At 33.3% G+C, this 22,556-nt stretch overlaps 1 protein-coding gene across 2 annotated transcripts in view; it reads right to left on the bottom strand.

Moving 5' to 3' along the window:
* Positions 1 to 7,249: 7,249 nt before the first annotated feature.
* The window catches only part of ATF1 (activating transcription factor 1), a 34,206-nt gene continuing 18,899 nt past the window's right edge, over positions 7,250 to 22,556 (bottom strand). For both annotated transcript variants that reach the window (XM_051963697.1, XM_051963696.1), the window contains 5 exons: positions 19,786 to 19,886; positions 16,188 to 16,318; positions 14,318 to 14,500; positions 14,074 to 14,233; positions 7,250 to 9,891 (listed from right to left, as the gene is read on the bottom strand). In XM_051963697.1, coding sequence (XP_051819657.1) covers positions 9,747 to 9,891; positions 14,074 to 14,233; positions 14,318 to 14,500; positions 16,188 to 16,318; positions 19,786 to 19,886 — 720 coding nt within the window. In that variant the 3' untranslated portion in view covers positions 7,250 to 9,746. The remainder of the gene's footprint in view (positions 9,892 to 14,073; positions 14,234 to 14,317; positions 14,501 to 16,187; positions 16,319 to 19,785; positions 19,887 to 22,556) is intronic.

A 22,556-nucleotide genomic window follows, 5' to 3' on the forward strand; every position in this document is an offset into this window, starting at 1 on the left:
TTTCCCACCATCCTCAGGAGTCCTGCCTCAGTCACTTCTCCATTAAGAAGGTATATTTTATTTTATTTTATTTTTTAATTTTGCTAATTCTTTTTTTTTTTTGGGGGGGTGCTTCCAATTCATTCATTTATTTTTATATTTTTAGGGCTTTTTATTGACAAAGCATATGCATGGATAATTTTTCAACATTGATCCTACAAAAACTTCTGTTCCAACTTTTCACATCCTTCCCTCCCCTAGATGGCAGGTAGTCCCATATATGTTAAATATATTAAAGTATACATTACATACAATATATGTATACATATTTATAGTTATCTTGTTGCACAAGAAAAATCAGATTTAGAAAGAAGGTAAAAATAACCTAGGAAGAAAAACAAAAATGCAAGCAAACAATACAGAAAGAGTGGAAATGTTATGTTGTGTTCCACACTCATTTCCCAGTATTCTTTCGCTGGGTGTAGCTGGTTCTGTTCATTACTGACTAAGTGGAACTGATATGGATCCTTTCATTGTTGAAGAGAGCCACTTCCATCAGAATTGATCCTCATATAATATTGTTGTTGAAGTATATAATGATCTCCTAGTTCTGCTCATTTCATTCAGCATCAGTTCACGTTAAGTCTCCCCAGGCCTTTCTGAAATCATCCTGGTGGTCATTTCTTACAGAACAATAATATTCCATAACATTCATATAGCACAATTTATTCAGCCATTCTCCAATTGATGGGCATCCACTCAGTTTCCAGTTTCTGGCCACTACAAAGAGGGCTGCCACAAACATTTTGGCACATACAGGTTCCTTTCCCTTCTTTAATGTCTCTGTGGGATATAAGCCCAGTAGTAACACTGCTGGATCAAAGGATAATGCACAGTTTGATAACTTTTTGAGCATAGTTACAAATTGTTCTCCAGAATGGGTGGATCCATTCACAATTCCATCAACAATGTATCAGTGTCCCAGTTTTCCCACATCCCCTCCAACATTCGTCATTCCAGCATGGGAACTCTAGAAAGCAGGACACAACATCCAGGCCCCTCTCTTGCTCTAGTTCCTTGTTCTGATATAATTAAATCTCTAATAAAAGGGAAATTAGTTGGCACTAAAGATAGAGCACCAGGCCTGAAGTCTGGAAAACCCGAGTTCAAATTTGATCTCAGACATATTTAGCTGTGTGACCCTGGGCAAATCACCTAACCCTGTTTATTGCAGTTTTCTCATCTATAAAAATGAGCTATAAGAAAGGAAATGGTAACCCACTCCAGTATCTCTTAATAGAATAATTCCAAATGAGATTATAATGGGTCCAATAGGAATGAAATGAAAAAAAAAATTTTTTTTGCATTGACCTATCTGTATCCTCAAACAAACCCATTTCCTGTTTGATGCTCAACTTCTAGCCTACATTCAGGGTCCCCACTTCTTGACTCTTTAACCCTTCCTCATGCTGGCTACTCTCCCTATCACTATTGTAGGGTCCTAGAAAAGTGGTCTGAAGAAAAAACTGTTTTTGTAATTACCCTAAAAGGTTTTTTTTTCTTAACTAAATATGCTGCTTCCTCCCTTTTCAACTATTTGTCTGTGTGAGTTTTTATATATGCTTCAATCAAAATGGTATCTCAGTAGACTGAATGAAGAAGTAGGTATGAAAATCCACCTACCTTCTATGAAGCCTGACTCTTAAAGAAATTTACAAAACTATGTGAAACAATAACATAAATTTTATCACTACTTTTTTTTGTTTTGGAAATTATTTTTATAAATGTTTTAAGATGAATTATCAAATGTTTCTAAATTATCAGTTTTAATTCCTAACATGGTAAGTATTGATAAATGTAACTCACATAAAGGAAATCTCTTTGGAGAAGGTCCTTAATAATTCTTAAGGATGTAAAGAGGTCCTGACACTAAAAAGTCTGAAAGCTTCTACTCTAATGAAACTGTTATGTTCCTAAGTCATTAATAACTACTGTCTAGTCTATTTATTTTTCCCACAGTACTTGATATTCTCTCTTCCTCTGACTTCTTTTTTTCTACATATTTGAGCACTTTTCAGTTCCTTTCTCTTATTTTATCTTTAAGTACCCTGCAGTTAACTGTTCTTACTCCTCTTTACTCTTTGGTCATCTCCTCTATTCACATGGATTCAATTTTCACCTCTATGCAAGTGAATTCCCCGTATATCCTCAGCCCAACCACAAACTGTATTCCAACATTTCTAATTACCTAATTTTAAAAAATGACAAAGCTCCACTTGGATGTGATACTAATTTCTACAATTCAATACATCCCAAACTAATCATTTTTTCTCCAAAAGCTACTTGTCAAAAACAAATTATTATGAACAGATGCAAAAAAGATTTGACAAAACACCTGTTCTTATAAAAAAAATTTTAAAAGCATAGAAATATATGGAACTTTTCCTAAAATGTCAAGTAGCATTCATCTAAAACCAAAAGTAAGCATTATCAATAATGGGGATAAACTAGATGCATTACCAAAAAAAATAGGATGAAACTAGGACAAAAAATCAATGACTATAGTAATTTAGTGTTTGACAATCCCAATTTTGTGATAAGAACTCACTATTTGACAAATACTCCTGGGAAAATTGGAAATCAGTATGGCAGAAATTAGGCATTGACCCACACCTAAAACCCTATACACAGATAAGGTTGAAATGGGTTCATGATTTAGACATAAAGAATGATATTATAAGCAAATTAGAACAAAGGATAGTTTACCTCTCAAATCTGTGGAGAAGGAATTCCAAAGAAAAACTGGAGTTCATTACTGAACACAAAATAGGTAATTTTGATTAGGGTAAAAAAAAAAATTGTACAAACAAAACCAAAGCAGATAAAGTTAGAAGGGAAGCAATAAACTGGGGGAAAAAATTTTACATTCAAGGGTTCTGATAAAGGCTTCATTTCTAAAATATATAGAGAATAGACTCAAATTTATAAGAACTCAAGCCACTCTCCAATTGGTAAATAGTCAAAGGATATGGACACTTTTCAGATAAAGAAATTGAAACCATTTCTAGCCATATGAAAGAATGCTCTAAATCACTATTGACCAGAAAAATGTAAATTAAGACAACTTTGAGATACCACTTCTCAGATTGGCTAAGATGACAGAAAAAAATGATGAATGTTAGAGGAGATATCGCAAAACTAGGACACCAATGCATTGTTGGTGGGGTTATGAACTGATCCAATCAGTTGGAGAATAATTTGGAACTATTCTCAAAGGGCTATAAAACTGTGCATACCCTTTGATCCAGCAGTATTTCTACTGGGTTTATATCCCAAAGAGATCATAAAGGAGGGAAAAGGACCCACATGTGCAAAAATGTTTGTAGCAGCTCTTTTTGCGGTGGCAAAAAATTGGAAAATGAGTCAATGTCCATTGATTGGGAAATGGCTGAATAAGTTGTGGTATATGAATGTTACGGATTATTGTTCCATAAGAAACCATCAGTGAGATGATTCCAGGGGAGCCTGTCTTGAGAGTTATATGAACTGATGCTGAGTGAATTGAGCATAACCAGGAGATTATTGTATATAGCATCAAAAAGGTTATATGATAATCAATTCTGATAGACATGGCTCTTTTCAACCATGAGATGATTGAGGCCATTTCACAAAGAGAAATGATTGAATGATTCATTGCTAATGGGTAGTTTAAGATAGTAAAAATAAAACTGAAAATACTATTACTTAATTTATTTATTCATTGCCATACTAATGAAACTACCAAATTATTTAATAGAGCTAGGGAAAAAACAAACAACAAATTCCTCAAACTATACTATAAAGAGGTAATTATCAAAACAATTTGGTACTGGATAAAAACATAATGTGGCTGATCTATGGAATAAATTAGATTTATAGCATAAAGAAGCAAATGAGAATAATAGCCTAATATTTAATAAACACAGAGCTTCCAGCCAAGCACTTATTATCTCAGAAAAACTGTTGGAAAAACTAGAAAGTAATCTGGCAGAAAGAAAGCATAGATCCTTATACCCCAAAGAGATACTAAAGAAGGGAAAGGGACCTGTATGTGCCAAAATGTTTGTGGCAGCCCTGTTTGTAGTGGCTAGAAGCTGGAAAATGAAAGGATGCCCATCAATTGGAGAATGGTTGAGTAAATTGTGGTATATGAATGTTATGGAATATTATTGTTCTGTAAGGAATGACTAGCAGGATGAATACAGAGAGGCTTGGCGAGACTTACATGAACTGATGCTGAGTGAAATGAGCAGAACCAGGAGATCATTATATACCTCAACAATGATACTGTTTGAGGATGTATTCTGATGGAAGTGGATCTCTTCGATAAAGAAAGCTAATTCAGTTTCAATTGATGAAGGATGGACAGAAGCAGCTACACCCAAAGAAAGAACACTGGGAAATGAATATAAACTGCTTGAATTTTTGTTTTTCTTCCTGGTTTATTTATACCTTCTGAATCCAATTCTCCCTGTGCGATAAGAGAACTGTTCGGTTCTGCACACATGTATTGTATCCAGGATGTACTGTAACCCATTTAACATGTAAAGGACTCTTGCCATCTGGGAGACGGGGTAGAGGGAGGGAGGGGAAAAATCAGAACAGAAGTAAGTGCAAGGGATAATGCTATAAAAAATTATTCTGATATGGGTTCTGTCGATAGTTATTTTTTAAAAAATAATAAAAATAAACAAATAAAGAAAGAAAGAAAGCAAGCATAGATCAACATCTCCCACTGTATACCAAGATTAGCTCAACATATGGGTACATGATATAGACATAGTGATATCATAAGCAAATGGGGGGAATGAGCAAATGAGCTTGGGGAAAAAAATCACTATTCAGATCTACAGATTGTGGAAAAATTCATGAATAAAAGATAACATTAATACTTGCAAAACCTTGTTTTCCAAATTTTTTTCTCCCTCCCCTCCCCTCACTCCCTCTCCTAGTGAGCAAGTAATACAATGTTAAACATGTGCAATTCTTCTATATACATTTCAACTATTATCATGCTGCATAAGAAAAATCAGATCAAAAAGGAAAAAGAAATGAGAAAAATGGTCAGCAAGCAACAAAAAATGTGAAAATACACATTTGATGCACACTCAATTCTCAGTCCCCTTTCTAGGTGCAGATCTCTCTCCATCTCAAGTCTATTGGAACTGGCCTGAATCATCTCATTGTTGAAAAGAGCCACGTCCATCAGAACTGATCATCGCATAATCTTCTTGTACAATGATTTCTTGGTTCTATTCACTTCACTTAGCATCAGTTCACATAAGTCTCTCCAAGCCTTAAAATGGCTATTGCTGATTACACTAAAAAGTTTTGGCAACAATATAAATGTAGTCAAAATTGGAAGAAAAGTAGGAAAATAAATTTTATAGCAAGATTCTCTGATAAAGGTTTCTTTTATCAAATAGTTAAAGATGAGCCAAATTTACAACAGATTTCCCAATTGACAATTGATCAAGAGTATGAACAGTTTTCAAAGAGAAAAAAAAAATCAAAGCTGTTAAGTCATATAAAAAATGCTCTAAATCACTAAAAGAGAAATGTAATTAAAACAGCTTTTAAGGTACTCACACTCACCAGCTTGGCTAACATGAGGGAAAGGAAAAATGACAAATGCTTGGAAAGGATGCAGAAAAATTGGGAAATGTATACACTATTGATGGAATTGTGAATAGGTCCAACCATCATGGAGAACAATTTGGAACTATGCCCAAAGTGTTATAAAACTATGTATACCCTTTGACTCTGCTAACTACTAGTAGGTTAAAAAGAAGATTAAAAAGAAAAGGAAAAGGATCCAACTATACAAAAATATTTATAGCAGCTTTTATGTGATGGTAAAGAATTAGAAACTGAAGAGATGCCCATTAATAGTGATGGCTGAAAAAAGTATGGTATATTTGTAATGGAATGCCATTGTGATGAATTATGTAGGTGATAATTTCAGAAAAACCTGGGAGACTGATAAAAATTGATGCAGAATGAACTGAGCAGAACCAAAACACAGTACACAGTAACAATAATCAATACAATGATCCCAGACAATTCCAAAGGACTTTCTTTCTTTTTTTTTTTTTTTAAAGAAAAATGTATCTGGTATTCCAAGCACTCTTTTTTTTTTTTTTTCATATATACATACTTTCTTTTTTTTAATATATATATATATATTTTAATTTAATAATTACTTTATATTGACACTCGTTTCTGTTCCGATTTTTTTTTTCCCTCCCTCCCTCCACCCCCTCCCCTAGATGGCAAGCAGTCCTTTATATGTCCAAAGGACTTTCAATGAAAAATGCTATTGACCTTGAGAGAAAGAACAGATGGATTCTGCATGTTGACTCGAGTATATATATATATTTTAAATCACATAGCTAACATGGAAATGTGCTGCATGACCTCAAATGTCATGGGTCATTATATTTCTTACTTTCTCAAATAAGTGGGCAAGGAGGTAGAAAGGGAAGAATTTAGAAGAGAAAACAATTGACAACTTTCCTATTTTTATTAACAGAATCACCAGTTCCATGTTTACAATCTTGGATTCACCTACAACCCTGTCTTCATTCCTCCAGCCCCATTGCCTTCATATTCAATCAATCTTATCAAATTCTACTTTTACATCTGTTTCTCAATTCACAAAGCCACCATTCTGGTACACTCCAGTTCAAAAGAAGCTCGGTCCTAACACTTCCTAGGTGTGTGACCCTAGGCAAGTCATTTAACCCCAACTGCCTCAGCCAAAAAAAAAAAAAAAAAAAGGCAGCAACTTGGTCTTCCTGTATTTCGTCTCCTTCCTCTCTAATTCAAATTCCATACAGATGCTAAATTATATTTCTTAAGTGGTCTGACCATGCGAATTCCCTTTTTTTCAAGAAACATATTTGCTTGTCACCCTTTTTTTTTTCCCCCATTTCCTGTCTAGAATGAATTCTTTATTATCTTTAGCTTCTTTCACAAGGTTTGTCTCAAGATCTATCTTCTCCACAAAGGCTATCCATATTTTCCTATTATAGACCACATAGTTTATATTTATTTAGCTATATTTGGCAAGTAAACCTTCTTCAATGACTGCTGCTTCAGCCCAAAAAGCACTCTGAGATTCACCTACAACAGTATCTGGGAAAGATGCTTAGAAAATGTTGGCAGTGTGTTTGATTTGTTTTTCCCACTCAACTTACTAAATCAGTTTTTGTGATGATGTAGAAATAACTTCAGACACGAAAACTACAATGTTTATTAAATTTAAAATTTGTTTTCCACAATATTTTTCTTGGTTTCTGACTGGTTAAACTTTTCACCAGAAAGAATTGATGATCAGCACTGACTTTACTTAAAAAATAATACATAAAATGTATAATTCTTCTATTAATAATTTTTCAATAGTGGAACCCACCTGCAAATTATGTAAGCAAAAAGCACTTTGGAATAGTATGATTCCTTGTGTAAAATATCACCTTTCAATGTAGGACTTACACAGATTCATGTAAAATTCAGTGTGATGTGTACTGATTGCAAACTTGTTTGCTGAGGACTGCTTCAACAATTTATATAGTAAATCTTTGCCTTCAATTTGGCTTATATTCATATATTAGCCATGTTACTACTTTAATAGATCTGTGACAGTTCAGAGAATTTTGAAGTATAACAAAAATCAAATATAACAGAAAGTTATAACTTGATCCTTAATGCCTATGACTTGATGTAACAAAACTGACATAATCAATTCATTTAAAACAAAACAGAGCACAAAAAAACTCCCAAACCCAACTCCTTAAAGAGGAGCATCTAGGTGACACACTGGCACCGGAGTCAGGAAGACCTGAATTCAAATCAGACCTCAAACACTTGGCACTCACTAGCACATGACCCTGGGCCAGTCAGGAGTGTGTCTTCAAGGTCAGGCACAATTTGGAGCTATCCAAACCCTTTTATCCTACATCTTATATATGTATCCTTCCCATCTTCCTCTGTAACTTCATGCCATTTCCTATCCCTTGTCCCAAATCTCTGTTTTCTGAAATCCTATTTATCACTTCAAAGGCAGCCCAAATACCAACTTGTTCATGAAGACTTCACTGACATGATTGGGTAAGACTTTCTTCAAGCTCATGTAATAATTTGCTCTTGCAAACTTCTAGTTGCATTTCCTTCTTTTCTAATCTAGACCTTCCAAAAGCATGTCTTGTTTAGTTTTTGTATTGTTTCTAGTATAACAGGTGCATTTCAATAGTTAACATGACTTTTGGTGAAACCATAAACCATAAGAAGAAAGAAATTGGTTATCATTCATGGTTAAACTTTTTCTCCCAAGTTGTATTTTTTTTTTTTTTTACAACCAACAGTCTTGATTATCTCAAATGCCCTTTAATTTTTATAGGAATAAGACAAAATGGTACACATGATAATATTTTTGTAGGTAAGCTCAAAAATGAGTAGTTTGATTACAGAAGTACTGATGTACTAATGACAGCGTATTTGCGATTTCCAGTTAATTTTACAGAAATGCACATAATTGAAATACTTGCAATTCAGAAAACCTTATTCCCCATGAGAATATAAAAATGATAATCTGAGACAAAAATATCTATTTTTTTTTTACTAAAAACCATATAAACAGATAAAATATGCATAAAAACAGTTTTTAGAATTTATGAAGATTAGCTATAAAAATAGTCATTTTTTTCTTACAAAGGTACCATTTATTACTTCACAAAATATTTTCTACATGAATAGTTGTTTTAAAATTGCATTATTTTAAAACTGATATGCCCTACATTAGATTTTGATTAGGGAAAAAAACCCTCTTGGAAAAATACTTTGGTATGTATCTTGAGCTGATTTTTAAAAATCCTCTAAAATAACTTTAGGGGCTTGTAAACATTTCTATTAGAGCACAGTAGAATAAGTAATGTATATCAGCTGCATACAGAATCAGCACATGATTTATTATGATACATTTAGAGAAAGTTACACCACACCCCAAAAAAGCAAAATCATTACTATTTTTCAAAATTCTCAAATGTTTATACTATTTTGTCCAGTTTACTGACATGTTTCTATAAAATGATTGGAATACTTCTTTGAAAGTTTCATTTTCAGTTCACATGGCTTGGACATCTCAAAAGACAAAACCTGAAAAACGATTGTTCTATTTTTTTCTCCCCTAAACTTCTTACAAAACAAACATTTTTCAAAAGATCATTTTAAAGACTTGACAATTGAGAAAGTACACATAATTTATACATTTTATAAAGCATTAGATTTTCTTGTAAATTTGTCATTTAGAATAGTGACTGAAAAAATATTTATACAAACAAAAAAGGGCACATTTCAGAACCTAGTAAGTAATGAAAATCTATACCAAATAGAATGTTGGTTAAAAATCCCACATAAGATTTCCATTAATGGATAGTCTCAATTGCAAAACTCTGTTGATAAGTACTACCTGGGAAATTGTTGAAATCCACGTTCTGGTACAACTGTTAATGTTAATTGCAACAGAGGTTCCAGTTGTGCAAGAAGCTTGCTTGAAGTCCTCTTATTTTCATTAGGTACTATCACCAGCACCTTGTAAATAAAATCTTTTAGTCTTTATGCTGCAACTCCCAGTTTTAAAAGTTTCATTTTTGACCTTTTAGTTTTTAAAATTCCATTTTAAAAAATCAATTAAATTTTTAGGTAAGTCCATAAAATTTGTTTAACTTTTCTTAAACATTTTTATGGGAGTAGAGATCTTTTAAAGTTTTTAATTCTTCTATTAAAGTTTTATTTTGATTTTCCAAAACTGCAACTCTGTTTTCCAGACACTTAACATATTCTTTTTTCTTTCTACGGCATTCTCGAGCAGCTTCTCTATAATTAAAAATAAAAACAAGAAGACAAAATTAACTTCAAGGACATTATTATGGACAATTGAGATGGGCCCTAAATTAAATATGATAATGATATGTATTTGCCTTTGTGAAACGTTCAATATTTTTAGTGATCCCAAATTTCTCCCTCAAAAAAAGAAAAGGCTCATTATTTTAAAATCAATATTCTTAACTATTTTTTGTATGGCCAAAGTCCTACAATAATCACATTCTCTAAAGAATTAAAGTTGTAAGTCACCCAAAGGGAAATGCAGAGGTGTAGAGGGCTGGAACTTTGAAAAGGTATACTTAAAATTCAGTATAGTCAAGTGATGTATTCAGTCTAGTCAAGTACATATACTTAAGCATGCTGGCACATGCTCAAGATGTTAGCCAATACTCCTTTATTTCAGGCAGCCCAAGAATCTCATTCTAAATATCATCAGGCTTTTTAAAATTTGGGATAACAAAAGAGCATAGTAAACTAGGAGCATAGTAAAAGCCTGTACAGCTTGCCTTTCTTTCCACGCTCCTATGATCCCTCCAGGGAAGAATCCTCGTGGTTTGAGCCCCAAGGAAATTTGGCAAATGGATGTGACCCATTATAAATCTTTCGGTTGTCTTTTATCCATTTTGCAGTAGACACCTTTTCAGGATTTACTTTTGCAATACCAGCAGCAAAAGAGACATCCCAAGTGGTCACTGAATTCTTTATACAAGCTTTTGCAATCATGGGGGTGTCACAAGCAATAAAAACAGATAATGGTCCTGCATATACTTCTAAACATTTTGCACACCTTTGTGCACAGTATCAGATTTTACACACCACCGGCATATAATTTAATCCTCAAGGACAGGCAATAATAGAGACAAACAGAGACATAAAAACACTCCTCAAAAAACAAAGGACAGGGGGAGCCACAGGTAACCCTATAGAACTTCTAAATTTAGCTGTTTATACAATTAACTTTTTGATTTTTGATAAAGATGCACTGGCTCCAACAGACAGGTTTTATAACCCAACAGAAGGGTTATCTTCTCTTCTCTCCATCGGAGAGGGATGGAGAAGACCCTTGAAACAAAGGAGAAGATCCAAGAAACATCAGGTGGTTACATCACTGATTGTACCCATCACTAAAAGAGCCCTGAGAGCCCTCCTTTTTGAGGTTCTCACCTTCCTGAGCAGTCAGAGATGGCATGACCACCTGTGTTCTAAAACAAAAGATATCAGGAAAAATATACCACACTGAAAAGGTAGTTAAGATTCAGTATAGTTGATGAGATAATAATTCTCTAGCTATTGATGTAATCACTCTAGTCAAGTACATATATACTTAAGGTAATATGATGATGTGATGGCTCTCCTGACAAGCTGGCACATGCTCAAGTGTGGTTATACATGCTCTGTGTGAGGTAGTGACATAATCATACTACATTTAAAGGAATCACAGAGGACTCTCTGGGCCAAGCTCCTTCAGGAACAGCTCTAAGCCACAGAGGCTTAGCCATCAGGCTCCAGATTCCATCTTGGACCAGCCATATGGCGGCTCTCCTGCCTCCTTTACTTCTCCATCTAAAGGACAAGGACTTGGGCTAATCCTGAGGCCCTCCAGAGAGCTAGCCCAGACATTACACAAAGATACAAATTAGACATCAAGTAAAGTCTATGAACAACAAGGAATTGTAGAGGAAAGATGGCATAGGGAATGTTATCAGAGAAATGTATGCACAAAAGAGGTGATGTTATGTATTGAGGAAAAACCTGTGAAGAGCGCCTGGAATCTATGCAATGTCAAAGGAGATAAAAAAAAAGAATTCTGTCTCGTGTCTTTTTTGACATGTTTGCTTGATAATAAGAATGCCATTTGTTTTGTTGTTGACAGCATAATCTAGATTTTTGTTGTTTACTTGTGTCTGACATAACTCCATTTGGGACTTTCTTGGCAAAAATACTAGAGTGATTAGCTATTTCCTTTCCAGTTCATTGTACAAATGAGAAAAGTGAGGCAAACAGGATTAAGTGATTTGCGCAAGGTCATACAGTTAGGTCTGAGGCCAGATTTAAATTCTGCCTCCAGATCTAGTATTCTATTCACTGCCCTATATATATCTTCATTTTAGTAAGTCTTTTAAACCAGATTCAAAGAAATGGATGTTATTTGATTTATGTGAACTTGAGGGATCTTTTCTCATTCTTTAATATATTGCACCGACTTGTTTAAAAGCTGCTAATCAAGTGTGCAAATGACACAAAGCTTGGGGGAAGAGGGGGAGGTCATTAAGAAACCTCCCTCCAATGATGCAGACAGCATAGTTTGAGTCCATGTCCTCTCATGAATTCACCATGGAGCACCCGGCTACTTTCTTGAATTCTTGTCACAAACTGCGTGACTGTGCCAATAAAGCAGAAGAGACCCAGTGGATCTCATTCATTGTGAATATAATAGACAGTCAATGAAACAATTCTCTCTCATACATGCTATGTGACTGGCTTACTTTTATTTTATGACCATATGTTTTCCTAATGAATGACTTAACACCATTTCTTCTCTATAATTTCTCACTAAGAAAATTTTTCAGCCTGTTCATGCAACTAAGTTCCATATTTGTGCTATAAAAAAAAAAAAAAAAAGCAATCACAGAAGTAGTATTTCTAACAAAATGTGTGTTTAGTGATCTCTGTTAGCAGAATCATAGCTAATTAAGAAAGAAAAAAGATAGCATGGGAAATAAAATATAGCATGTTAAATGTTCTAAGTTACAAAATGTAGAGATAATCAGAGCTCAGTGGTTCATTGCAAATAAATCAAATGTGACCCAACAACAATCAATGAAATAAATTTGGCATGAAATTCCAACCAATTCTCTAATATAAAAGTTCTCAAAGTATGGACTTCCAGGGGTCCTTGAAATCAAATTAATTTTCATAATAATACTTAAGATTTTTGTTTGCCTATTAAAATACTCTACTCTTTTCCAACTACAGTACTCAGGTGAGATTAGATTTTCCTCATATATTTCAACTAAAATATTGTAAACTGAATGCAGAAGCAGGTATGAGAATCCAACTGCTTTCTATTAAGCCAGATATTAAAGAGATTTTCAAAAATATCTAAAACAATTTTAGAAGTTATTTTTCATAAAACATTATATGCTTACATGTCATAATAGATGTATGACTATTATTTTTAAATGAATTAATTAATTAATTAAATTAAGTTTGTTTTAATTTCTAATATGGTAAATATTGATAGATAAAACACATATAAAGCAAAGAACTGTAGCTGTCTCAATAATTTTTAAGAGAAGAGGTCCTGAGACCCAAAAGTTTTGAGAACTGTGTCAACAACAATGTCAGTTCTGAGTAATTTTAAAATTTAATTAAAGGTCAATCACATAATGAATCCAACCATTCTGGAGAGCGGTCTGGAATTATGCCCCAAAAGTTATCAAATTGTGCATTATTCTTTGATCCAGCAGTGTTATTACTGGGCTTATATCCCAAAGAGATACTAAAGAAGGGAAATGGTATGTGCCAAAATGTTTGGGACAGCGCTTTTTGTAGTGGTTAGAAGCTGGAAAATGAATAGATACCCATCAATTGGAGAATGGTTGGGTAAATTGTGGTATATGAATGTTATGGAATATTATTGTTCTGTAAGAAATGACCAGCAGGAGGAATAGAGAGATGCTTGAAAAGACTTACATGAATTGATGCTGAGTGAAATGAGCAGAACCAGGAGATCATTAACAACAATAATACTGTATGAGGATGTATTCTGATGGAAGTGGATATCTTTGATAAAGAGAAGATCTAATTCAGTTCTAATTGATCAATGATGACAGAATCAGCTACACTCAGAGAAGGAATACTGGGAAATGAGTGTGAACTGTTTGCATTTTTGTTTTTTTTCCCAGGTTATTTTTACCATCTGAATCCATTTTTTGTGCAACAAGAGAACTGTTCAGCTCTGCACACATATATTGTATCTAGGATATACTATAACATATTTAACATGTGTAAGACTGCCTGCCATCTAGGGGAGGGGGTGGAGGGAAGAAAGGGAAAAGTTAGAACAGAAGTGAGTGCAAGGTTGTAAAAAATTATCCAGGCATATGTTCTGTCAATAAAAAGTTATATATATATAAAAAAAAAGCCAATCACATATTCCATAGCACTTACCTATTTTTCATCAATCTTATTTCTCTTTTCATCTGTGGATCATCTGTTTTGGTCGTCTGAGATGTTAGAGTGACTGGAGATGTCATCACTACTGTCTGTGGAAGATTAGTATTTGCTGGTGTGGCACGAATCTGATAAGTCTGCATATCTCCTGATGCAGCTGCATTGTTACAAGGAGGAGTATTAAAGTATATTCAAAACTATTTGGAGGTAATGCTATGTGAAATATATAAAGTATGCTTACTCTGTACAACCACTTGGTTGCTAGGGACAAGTATCTGCTGTCCGTCAGATGTTTGTGCATATTGAAGAATTGTTGTTCCTTGTTGAGTATTGTTTGCATTTGTCATTGTCAATGCTTGTAACCCCTGTACTGCCTCTGTGCTTGGACTGGCCAGCTGTAATGTTCCATTTGGGGCAATAGCAACTTTAATCATGGGAAGAAAACAAAACAGGTAGTTTAATTTTTCTAGTAGATATTACAATATAGTAAAACCTCATTGATTCTAGATCCCTGTATTTCATAATTTCTATAGGTTGGCCTCAGTTTATAATTTTACAGTATTATGAAAAATGATTAACTCAATTAAGCCCAAACTGTTTTCAAGTATTTTCAAATCCATACTTAACAGAATTATTTATGCACCATGACATTTTATCTAGTCTCTGACTATCCACTGACTAGAGGAGGTCTAGAAGGAAGTGTTTAATAATTCTAACCCAAGTATGGGCTTAATGGAGCTCTCTTACAATGAATGCTGAACTTTTTCACTCCCTGAATGGGTGATGGTGAAAAAAACCTTCCCAAATTTGACCTGCTAAAGAAAAATAAAAGTAATTCTCATTTTCCTCACTCAGCAAGAGAACTTACATATATATATTTATAATTTGATATGGCTTAAAGCATTAAACATTGTTGATTCCTTTTCAGTGTCAAAAGATAAAACTCTAAAGTTTCACAAAGGGAATGGGAAATTTAAAATGTTATTTCTACCATGGTATTTTTAAATTCCTTCTTCTTTTTACCTTAACAATCCTCAATATAACCCCAACCCTAACCCTCAAGTATTTCTATGTAGTTATCACTGGCCTGTAGACACAAACCCTCTTCTTGCTCTCTACATATGTACATAGGCATCACAGTTTGTGTCCATCAAAGGACTAGCAGGTAAAGAATTAACAGCCAAGTAGTAGATTATTTCCAATCTAATGAACTGTCTTCATTAATAGCTATTTAATCAGGGTAGTAATTAGTATGTTAGTACATGTACATTAGCACATCAAGAGGATCTCTTATAAATTAACAATTTGCCTTGAAAATAAATGCAAACTTTTCACTTTTTCTGTTATTGTTTGCTGGCATTTTTTGTTTTCCTTCTCAGGTTTTTTTTTTTCTTTCTAGATCTGATTTTTCTTGTGCAGCAAAATAACTGTATAGATATGTATACATATATTGGATTTAACATATAATTTAACATATTTAACATAAACTGGACTAGCTGCCATCTAGAGGAGGGAGTGAGGGGAAGGAGGGGAAAATTTGGAACAGAAGGTTTTACAAGAGTCAATATTGGAAAAAATTACCAATTTTGTAAATAAAAAGATATAGATTCTGCACATAGGAGATATGTGTTATTACTTACAAATAATCACCCTGAAAAAATTCTAAGATTCTGAATGGTTGATAACCTGCCAAAAATTGAATGGCAGAAATATAAAAGTTCTACAAGAAGTCAGTTACAGAAAGGGCTTCAATCTAAGGCTAATGAACCTATTTTCATAGATTCATTCTACTTATTTTACCACATTCTAATCTAGGTAACAGTTTTTGGTTGCATTAAAGACAACAATAACTAGGATAAGAAAAATCTACCATATAAAACAAATTGATTCCTCCCAAACAAAAAAGGTCTAGTTTAGATGTCAATTTCATATGCATCTCAGGCCACTGCCAGTCATCCCGACTTCTGCCTTGCCACTGAACTTTGATGATTTGGGAAGAGAGTGAGGTTGCCAACTTTCTCAACTCTGCCTCACTTAAATTCAATTCATGTGCAAGTCAAGATACATGATGTAACTGGTTTTCTGATGGAAGAATAACTTCATATACATACTGTATTGTCCAGTACTGGTCTGGTAGATAGGAGTTGGGACAGACATAGATGTAACTGTTGAAACTCCAGGGTTTTCTTCGTCCCCTTTTCTATCTCTAGTGTCTTCTGAAGAAAGATCGTTCAAGATTTTTCTGTGGGAAAAAAAAAAAAAAAAGAATTCTATTTATTCATCACTGCTTATTTATAAGTATTAAAACTAGGTAACACTTCACACAATTTTGTTAGTATAATATGAAAATTTGCTACAGTATGCCTTAATAATATTTTTATTAGACTATTCTACATGTCAAATTCAGATCTATAAAAAATTTTAAGTGATATCCACCTGAAGACCAGACATGAAATAAGTTTTCTTAAATTGAAAAATAAGGGGTTGGAATGAAAAGAAGAATTTATTAAGCATTTACTACATGTTAAGTACTGTACTAAGTATTGCAGATACAAACATAAGCTACTTGGGGAAGAACGGCCTATTTTATAAGAACTTTTGGGAAAACAGAAACAATTTAGTAGAAATTATGTTTAGACCAACAAATTATACCATCTACCACTTTAAGCTCAGAACAGAGAATTCATGACCAGAATATTTAAAAATTCCATTAAATCATTAAAAAAAAAAAAAAAAAAAAAAAAAAAGGATCAGGTACCTTTCAACCAAATGAGAAAACACATAAAAATTTTTTTCTCAATAGCAATGTTTTTCCAATTACATGTAAAGATAGTTTTCAACAATCATTTTTATAAGATTCTGAGTTCCAATTTTTTCCCTTTCCTCCTTTACCACTCCCCTTTCTAATACAGCAAACAATCTGACATTTAATAAATGTATATACATATATAATTTATGATATTTTAAATATAGTTCCATATTAGTCATAAAACCCATAATTTCAATTACATTAATTTGAAAGCTTTTGCACAAACAAATTAATACAGGTAGGATAGATATGAAAAAAAATTTTTGGCATCAAATCTCTCTCAATAATTTGCTAATGTACAAGACATGTAGGGGATTTACAGAAATAATGTCAAGAGCCATTCCCAATGGTTAAAGGATATGAATAAATGCATTCAAAAGAAATGCAAACTATTAATCCAATGAAACATTAATTAAGTACTTATTAAGTGGATACAAATACAAACATGAAATAGCCTTTTTGGGGGGAAGATAGAGTGCACAGAAGTCACATACAAAACAGATATGTGGTTATCGGGAAGGAAGGGGAGAACAGCTAAGAGCTTGTGGGACCTGGAAAAGCTTAAGTTGAGCTTTGAAGAAACTAGGGATTTTAAAGACTGGAAATGAGTAAGCAGTACATGCCAGGCATGCAGGACATCCAGAGTAAAGGCACCAAGGGAGATCAAATAAAAGGAATAGCTAAAAGGTTAGCTCAGCCCCAGAGTGTATTAAGAGTCTGAAAAGTTAGTCAATAAACATTTATTAGGCACCTATTAAGAGTCAAGCATTGACCTTATGTTGAGGATACAAAAAAAGGCAAAAGACAGTTACTATTCATAAGAGGCTCTAGGGGAAAAACTGACAAGGAGGAATGGAAGAAGGTTTGATGAAACCCAGAAAAGTACAGAGAAACAAGAATGAAAGGGCTGCCCTGGGCACCTTCTTGAAATGGAGGATTGGGAGTAACTCATTTCTGTCTACCCTCTCAATCAGAGGAGGGTAAGGTAGTATGAGCTTCAGGGTCAATGTGTTCTTTCAGGTTGAGATTCAGGAAACTAGAGAAAGTGAAACTGGAGGCAGATGGTAAAGGCCTTAAATGCACATAGCACCAAGCCCCCAGGGTGTAACAAATAGTTACAAGACTCAGTAAAACACTGGATTTTTTTTTTTCACTTTTAATGTCATAGTAGACAGAGTACCCAGTAATAACTCTTGAGAGAAAACAGGAAAGAGGGTCAGCAATACTTATAATCTGAAATATACTATCAGTACTGTAATAAAGAAGGTACTTTTGACAAAGAATATCTCATAGAGGTTTAGATAATGTCAAATAAATAAGACAAAGATAATCTAATCTCTAATCACCCAATTTGGGAAATCCCTTTACAACTTCATCTTGCCTTTATTTCAACATTTCCAATAATATGGTATTCAGTGCCCCCCACAAAGTGGTCCTTTCCATTTTCAGGTAGTTTTTCTAATTATCGAAAAGTTCTAAGTTAAATAAGTTAATAAGTTCTTGTTAAATTTTTAATCCACCTATAATTTCTACCTATTAGTCCAAGATTTGCCCTCGAACTATAAAGATTTCTCCTTAAAGACAGCCACTGTGTTCTGTGTATTATGCTATTATGTTCCACCTTTTAACACTTAGCAACAAATACTCTCATTTCCTAGCTAAATAATAGCTCCCATTTCCTTTAATTACTTTTTAAGTGCTATGGTTGTCCAAATTCTTTCGCAATAAATACAAAATAGCTATAATTTAAAGTAAAAAAAACTCTCTCTGATCCTACAAAAGTTACTTAGTAAATTTATTAAACTAACTTCATGTTTGATAGGTCACAGGGGCTCTAAATTTTTTGCAGTTCATAGACTAATTCATTGAAATAAAAGTCTGCATGGGCCAATTTTAAATTCATTCCCCATTCCTATCTGCCACACATTAAATACTGTAGAATTAGTGGAAAAATCAATCATAAAACAACCATAAACATGAACACAACTACCAATTTACTATTCAGCTGAAAGTTTGCCACAAGGCACGTCTAAGTCCCCAAACAATACTCAAATTTATTAACACAAGGCATTGTCTAATAACCTTAATAATGCCACTTCAATTTCTAAGGCAAAACAAGTTCTTGGCAATTCTCTACATTGAGATTTTTATTCACTAGAAATGAAATAGTCCTTCTGTTCCTCTCTCTAATGTGCACCTCATTCCCAGTACATGAAAGCATTCTGATTAATTGTCTGAAGATAATGCATATAACTCCATGGTACAACTGTCTGCATCTATTTGCCCTTCAGGGTTTTGCATTTTAAAAAGCAAAGTGGAGAAAGCATTTGACCTAAAGTCAAGAAGACCTTGGTTCAAATCTGACCTTAAGACACCTGTGCTACCTGTCTGCCTCTGAAGAGAACATAGCACCAAGTCCCCAGGGTGGTGTGAAAAATAAAATAATGCATGCATTTTTTACATTTACTAATAAATTACTAATTTACATTTTACATTTACTAATAAATGCTTATTTACTTCTTTTTTTCCTTTAAATCTCTTCTTTAGAGTTAAGCCTGGTGATTATCTTAAAAATTTATCAAATAAAATAGACTTTTCCATAAACAAAGACTGTACAAGAAACTGCAAATCTCTACTATGCACAGCTTGCTTTTATTTTTAATGATGAATCTGGATGAATCTGTAACTTTCAGTTACACTGCTTACTTCTGATCATTTCTAGTCTTCCATAAATGCTCTTCTGAGACTTTTAAAGAAAACACTTCAATAACAGTGACTATAATAGTTATACATAATTTAAGTTTTGACTAATTTTCATAATACAAGTTCCTACATAAAATTTACAACTCTTACAATTTTCGGAACTTAATAAATGAAAAGCCATATGAAGCAATACTTACTTATAAGATGGACGCCGTGCCAGAATCCCCCGAGCTTTCTGTGAAGAGCCTATGCTATCAGATGAATCCTGAGAATCCTCACTATCTGACCAGGATGATACCTAAAAATGTATGATGATACAAGGAAAATATTCAAGAAGGTTCTAATAAGACCTAATTTCCCTAAAATTTTCATATTATTACATTTGGAACAATTAGATACAATTCCAAATGCACTCACATGACTCTATTTGATTTTTGTATATTAGAATCTAAACAGTAACAATCTGAGGACAACTTAATTCAGGAAGGCAAATTAATGAAATATCTAGATATGTATTTTAATGTATACTTATATCTCTATACATATATATATGTCCAAAACCCAACCAAACGACTTCTATTGTGATACAGTTTCAGGAATTACACCAAGTTAACAAGTTAGAAAAGAAAATTACTAGTTTTCTAAAAATTCTCTAAGGACATATGTTCCCCTAACTAATTCCTCTGAAATTTGTATTACTCTAAATATTTTATCATTAAAGCATCCATCGATGACTGTATCAAGTTTGCAAATAAAATGAAAATGTTATGTAGTTGCAAGTAATTGTAAATTATAAAAAGTACTTTTGAAATGTTTAACAGACATGAAATTGTACTCTAACATGTGGTACTGTTTTAAACAATATTAAGACAACGAATATAATAATAATATAATAAGATAATTAAATAACTATTTATTGGAGATGTATAGCATATTATCCTAATTATCTACAAATATTCTCCAGTAGAAAGTTCTCTAAGATAATGTCGTCATCTTCTGTTATTTACAAGAACATATTGCTTCCTGTGATGTCAATTAATAAATATTTTCCTCTAAGACCAAAACAATAAGGCACAATAATAACAGCTCTATGTATTAAATCATATTGGCAAATACAAGTATTCTATACATATCTTCACATTACTTATTGCATAATTCAACTGATTAAACTGAGGAGCTAAAAGGAAATGGGGGCAGTCAATCTATAAGCATTTATTAAGCACCTATTAGTACAAAGAAGAAACCAACAGACCCTGGTAAAAGATTGCATATGTAGATGGAGAAATAGTGAGGAGTTAAGATGAAACCAAGGCTATAAATCTGGGGAACTGGAAAGCTAGCATTACCCTTGACAAGTAACTGAGGAAAGGATTTTTTGGGGGAGGGAAGGGGAGTTTGTTTTTAGATATGTTAAACTTAAGATATCTATTGGACATCTTCAAAAAGTTTGAAAGGCAGCTAGATATGAATCTGGAGATGAGCAGAGAGGATAGGGCTAAGTAAATCTATTAGTAGGTAAGCATATTTGAGAATGACCATATAGAGATGAAAACAATCAAGAGGCACTGAGTTCACTAAGTGAAACTGTATACAGAGACAAAGAAAAGGATCCAGAAAAAAGTACAGTAACCCATGGTTAGTGGGCAAGAATTGGATAAAGAAGTAAGGGAAGACCCAGGAAGAATAGTATCCTAAAAACCTAAAGAGAAAAAAGTAACGGGATGGGGGAGAGGGGGGGAGCGGAAGGGGAGAATAACAGTGTCAAAGTTATCAGAAAGGTAGGTTAGCAATATTGAAACCAAAAACAAAGAAAGTTATTGTAAATTTTTAAAAATTGCACAGAAGAGAACTAAACGAAGTTTAGAAAGAAGCAAAAAGGCAGTTTTGAAAGTAACAAGTAACATTTGTTATATACTTAAAAAAAAAAAATTAAGTGTGGGGCAGCTGGTGGCACAGTGGATAGAGCACCAGCCCTGAAGTCAGGAGGACACGAGTTCAAATCGAGTCTCAGACACTTAACACTTTCTAGCTGTGTAACCCTGGGCAAGTCACTTAACCCCAATTGCCTCAGCAAAAAAAAAAATAAAATAAAAAAAGTAAGTGATAAATAGATTTGCAGTTTCATAATTTTCTTTTTAAATTCTGGCATATGTACAGAAATGCTTTTTGTTTAAGATTTTTTTTAAATATAAAAAGGAAATGAATAGAAAGGGTTTATAAAAGCCATTTTAACAAATCATTCAAAAATAATGGAACTATTACTTTTTCTCCTCTCTTTAAGGATAAATGATTTATCCAGGATCATACAGCCACTATCTGAGGCTGAATTTGGATTCAGGTTCCCCTGACTTCAGGACTGGTGCTCTATTCATTGTCCCTTCTAACTGTCCCTGGAACTGTTACTTTTGAACCCTCATATCATAGCCTCTGAAGTATTTAAAAAGAAAACAAAAGCAAGCAGATTAGGTCAAGTATAATATAAACAGAAAAAGAATGTAATGGAGCCATATAAAAAGAAGAAAACAAAGGTATAGGAACATTCTCAGACTAGATTAACACTGGAAAACAGGTAACCATCTATAACTAGTGACCTCTAAGCCTATATTCTGATGTATAAATCTTTATAAAAGTCATTTTATAAAAGATGAGGACTTCATTGATGAGGGTATTTGGTAGGGATCCACTAAGTTTTTATAAGTTATGTTCAAAAGGGATATGTTTACAAGATTTCAATGAACTGCATGATGTAGAAAATAAGGTCTCATTGAACTAAGTGTTCACCACTCCCCTCCAAAAGAAAAGCATTTTATATAATAGAACAAAATACTGCCTTAATATTTTTGTTTTTCTTTTTATAGCAGGGTGTCTTTCATTACACCTTGATAATAATGCTAGGATTCCATGGGAGATGTCAAGACAGAAATAACCCTGTTCAATGATCCTCTGATAAATATTATCAAGGCATAAA

Source organism: Antechinus flavipes, chromosome 5 (assembly GCF_016432865.1).
Source record: "Antechinus flavipes isolate AdamAnt ecotype Samford, QLD, Australia chromosome 5, AdamAnt_v2, whole genome shotgun sequence".
Taxonomy (NCBI): Eukaryota; Metazoa; Chordata; class Mammalia; order Dasyuromorphia; family Dasyuridae; genus Antechinus; species Antechinus flavipes.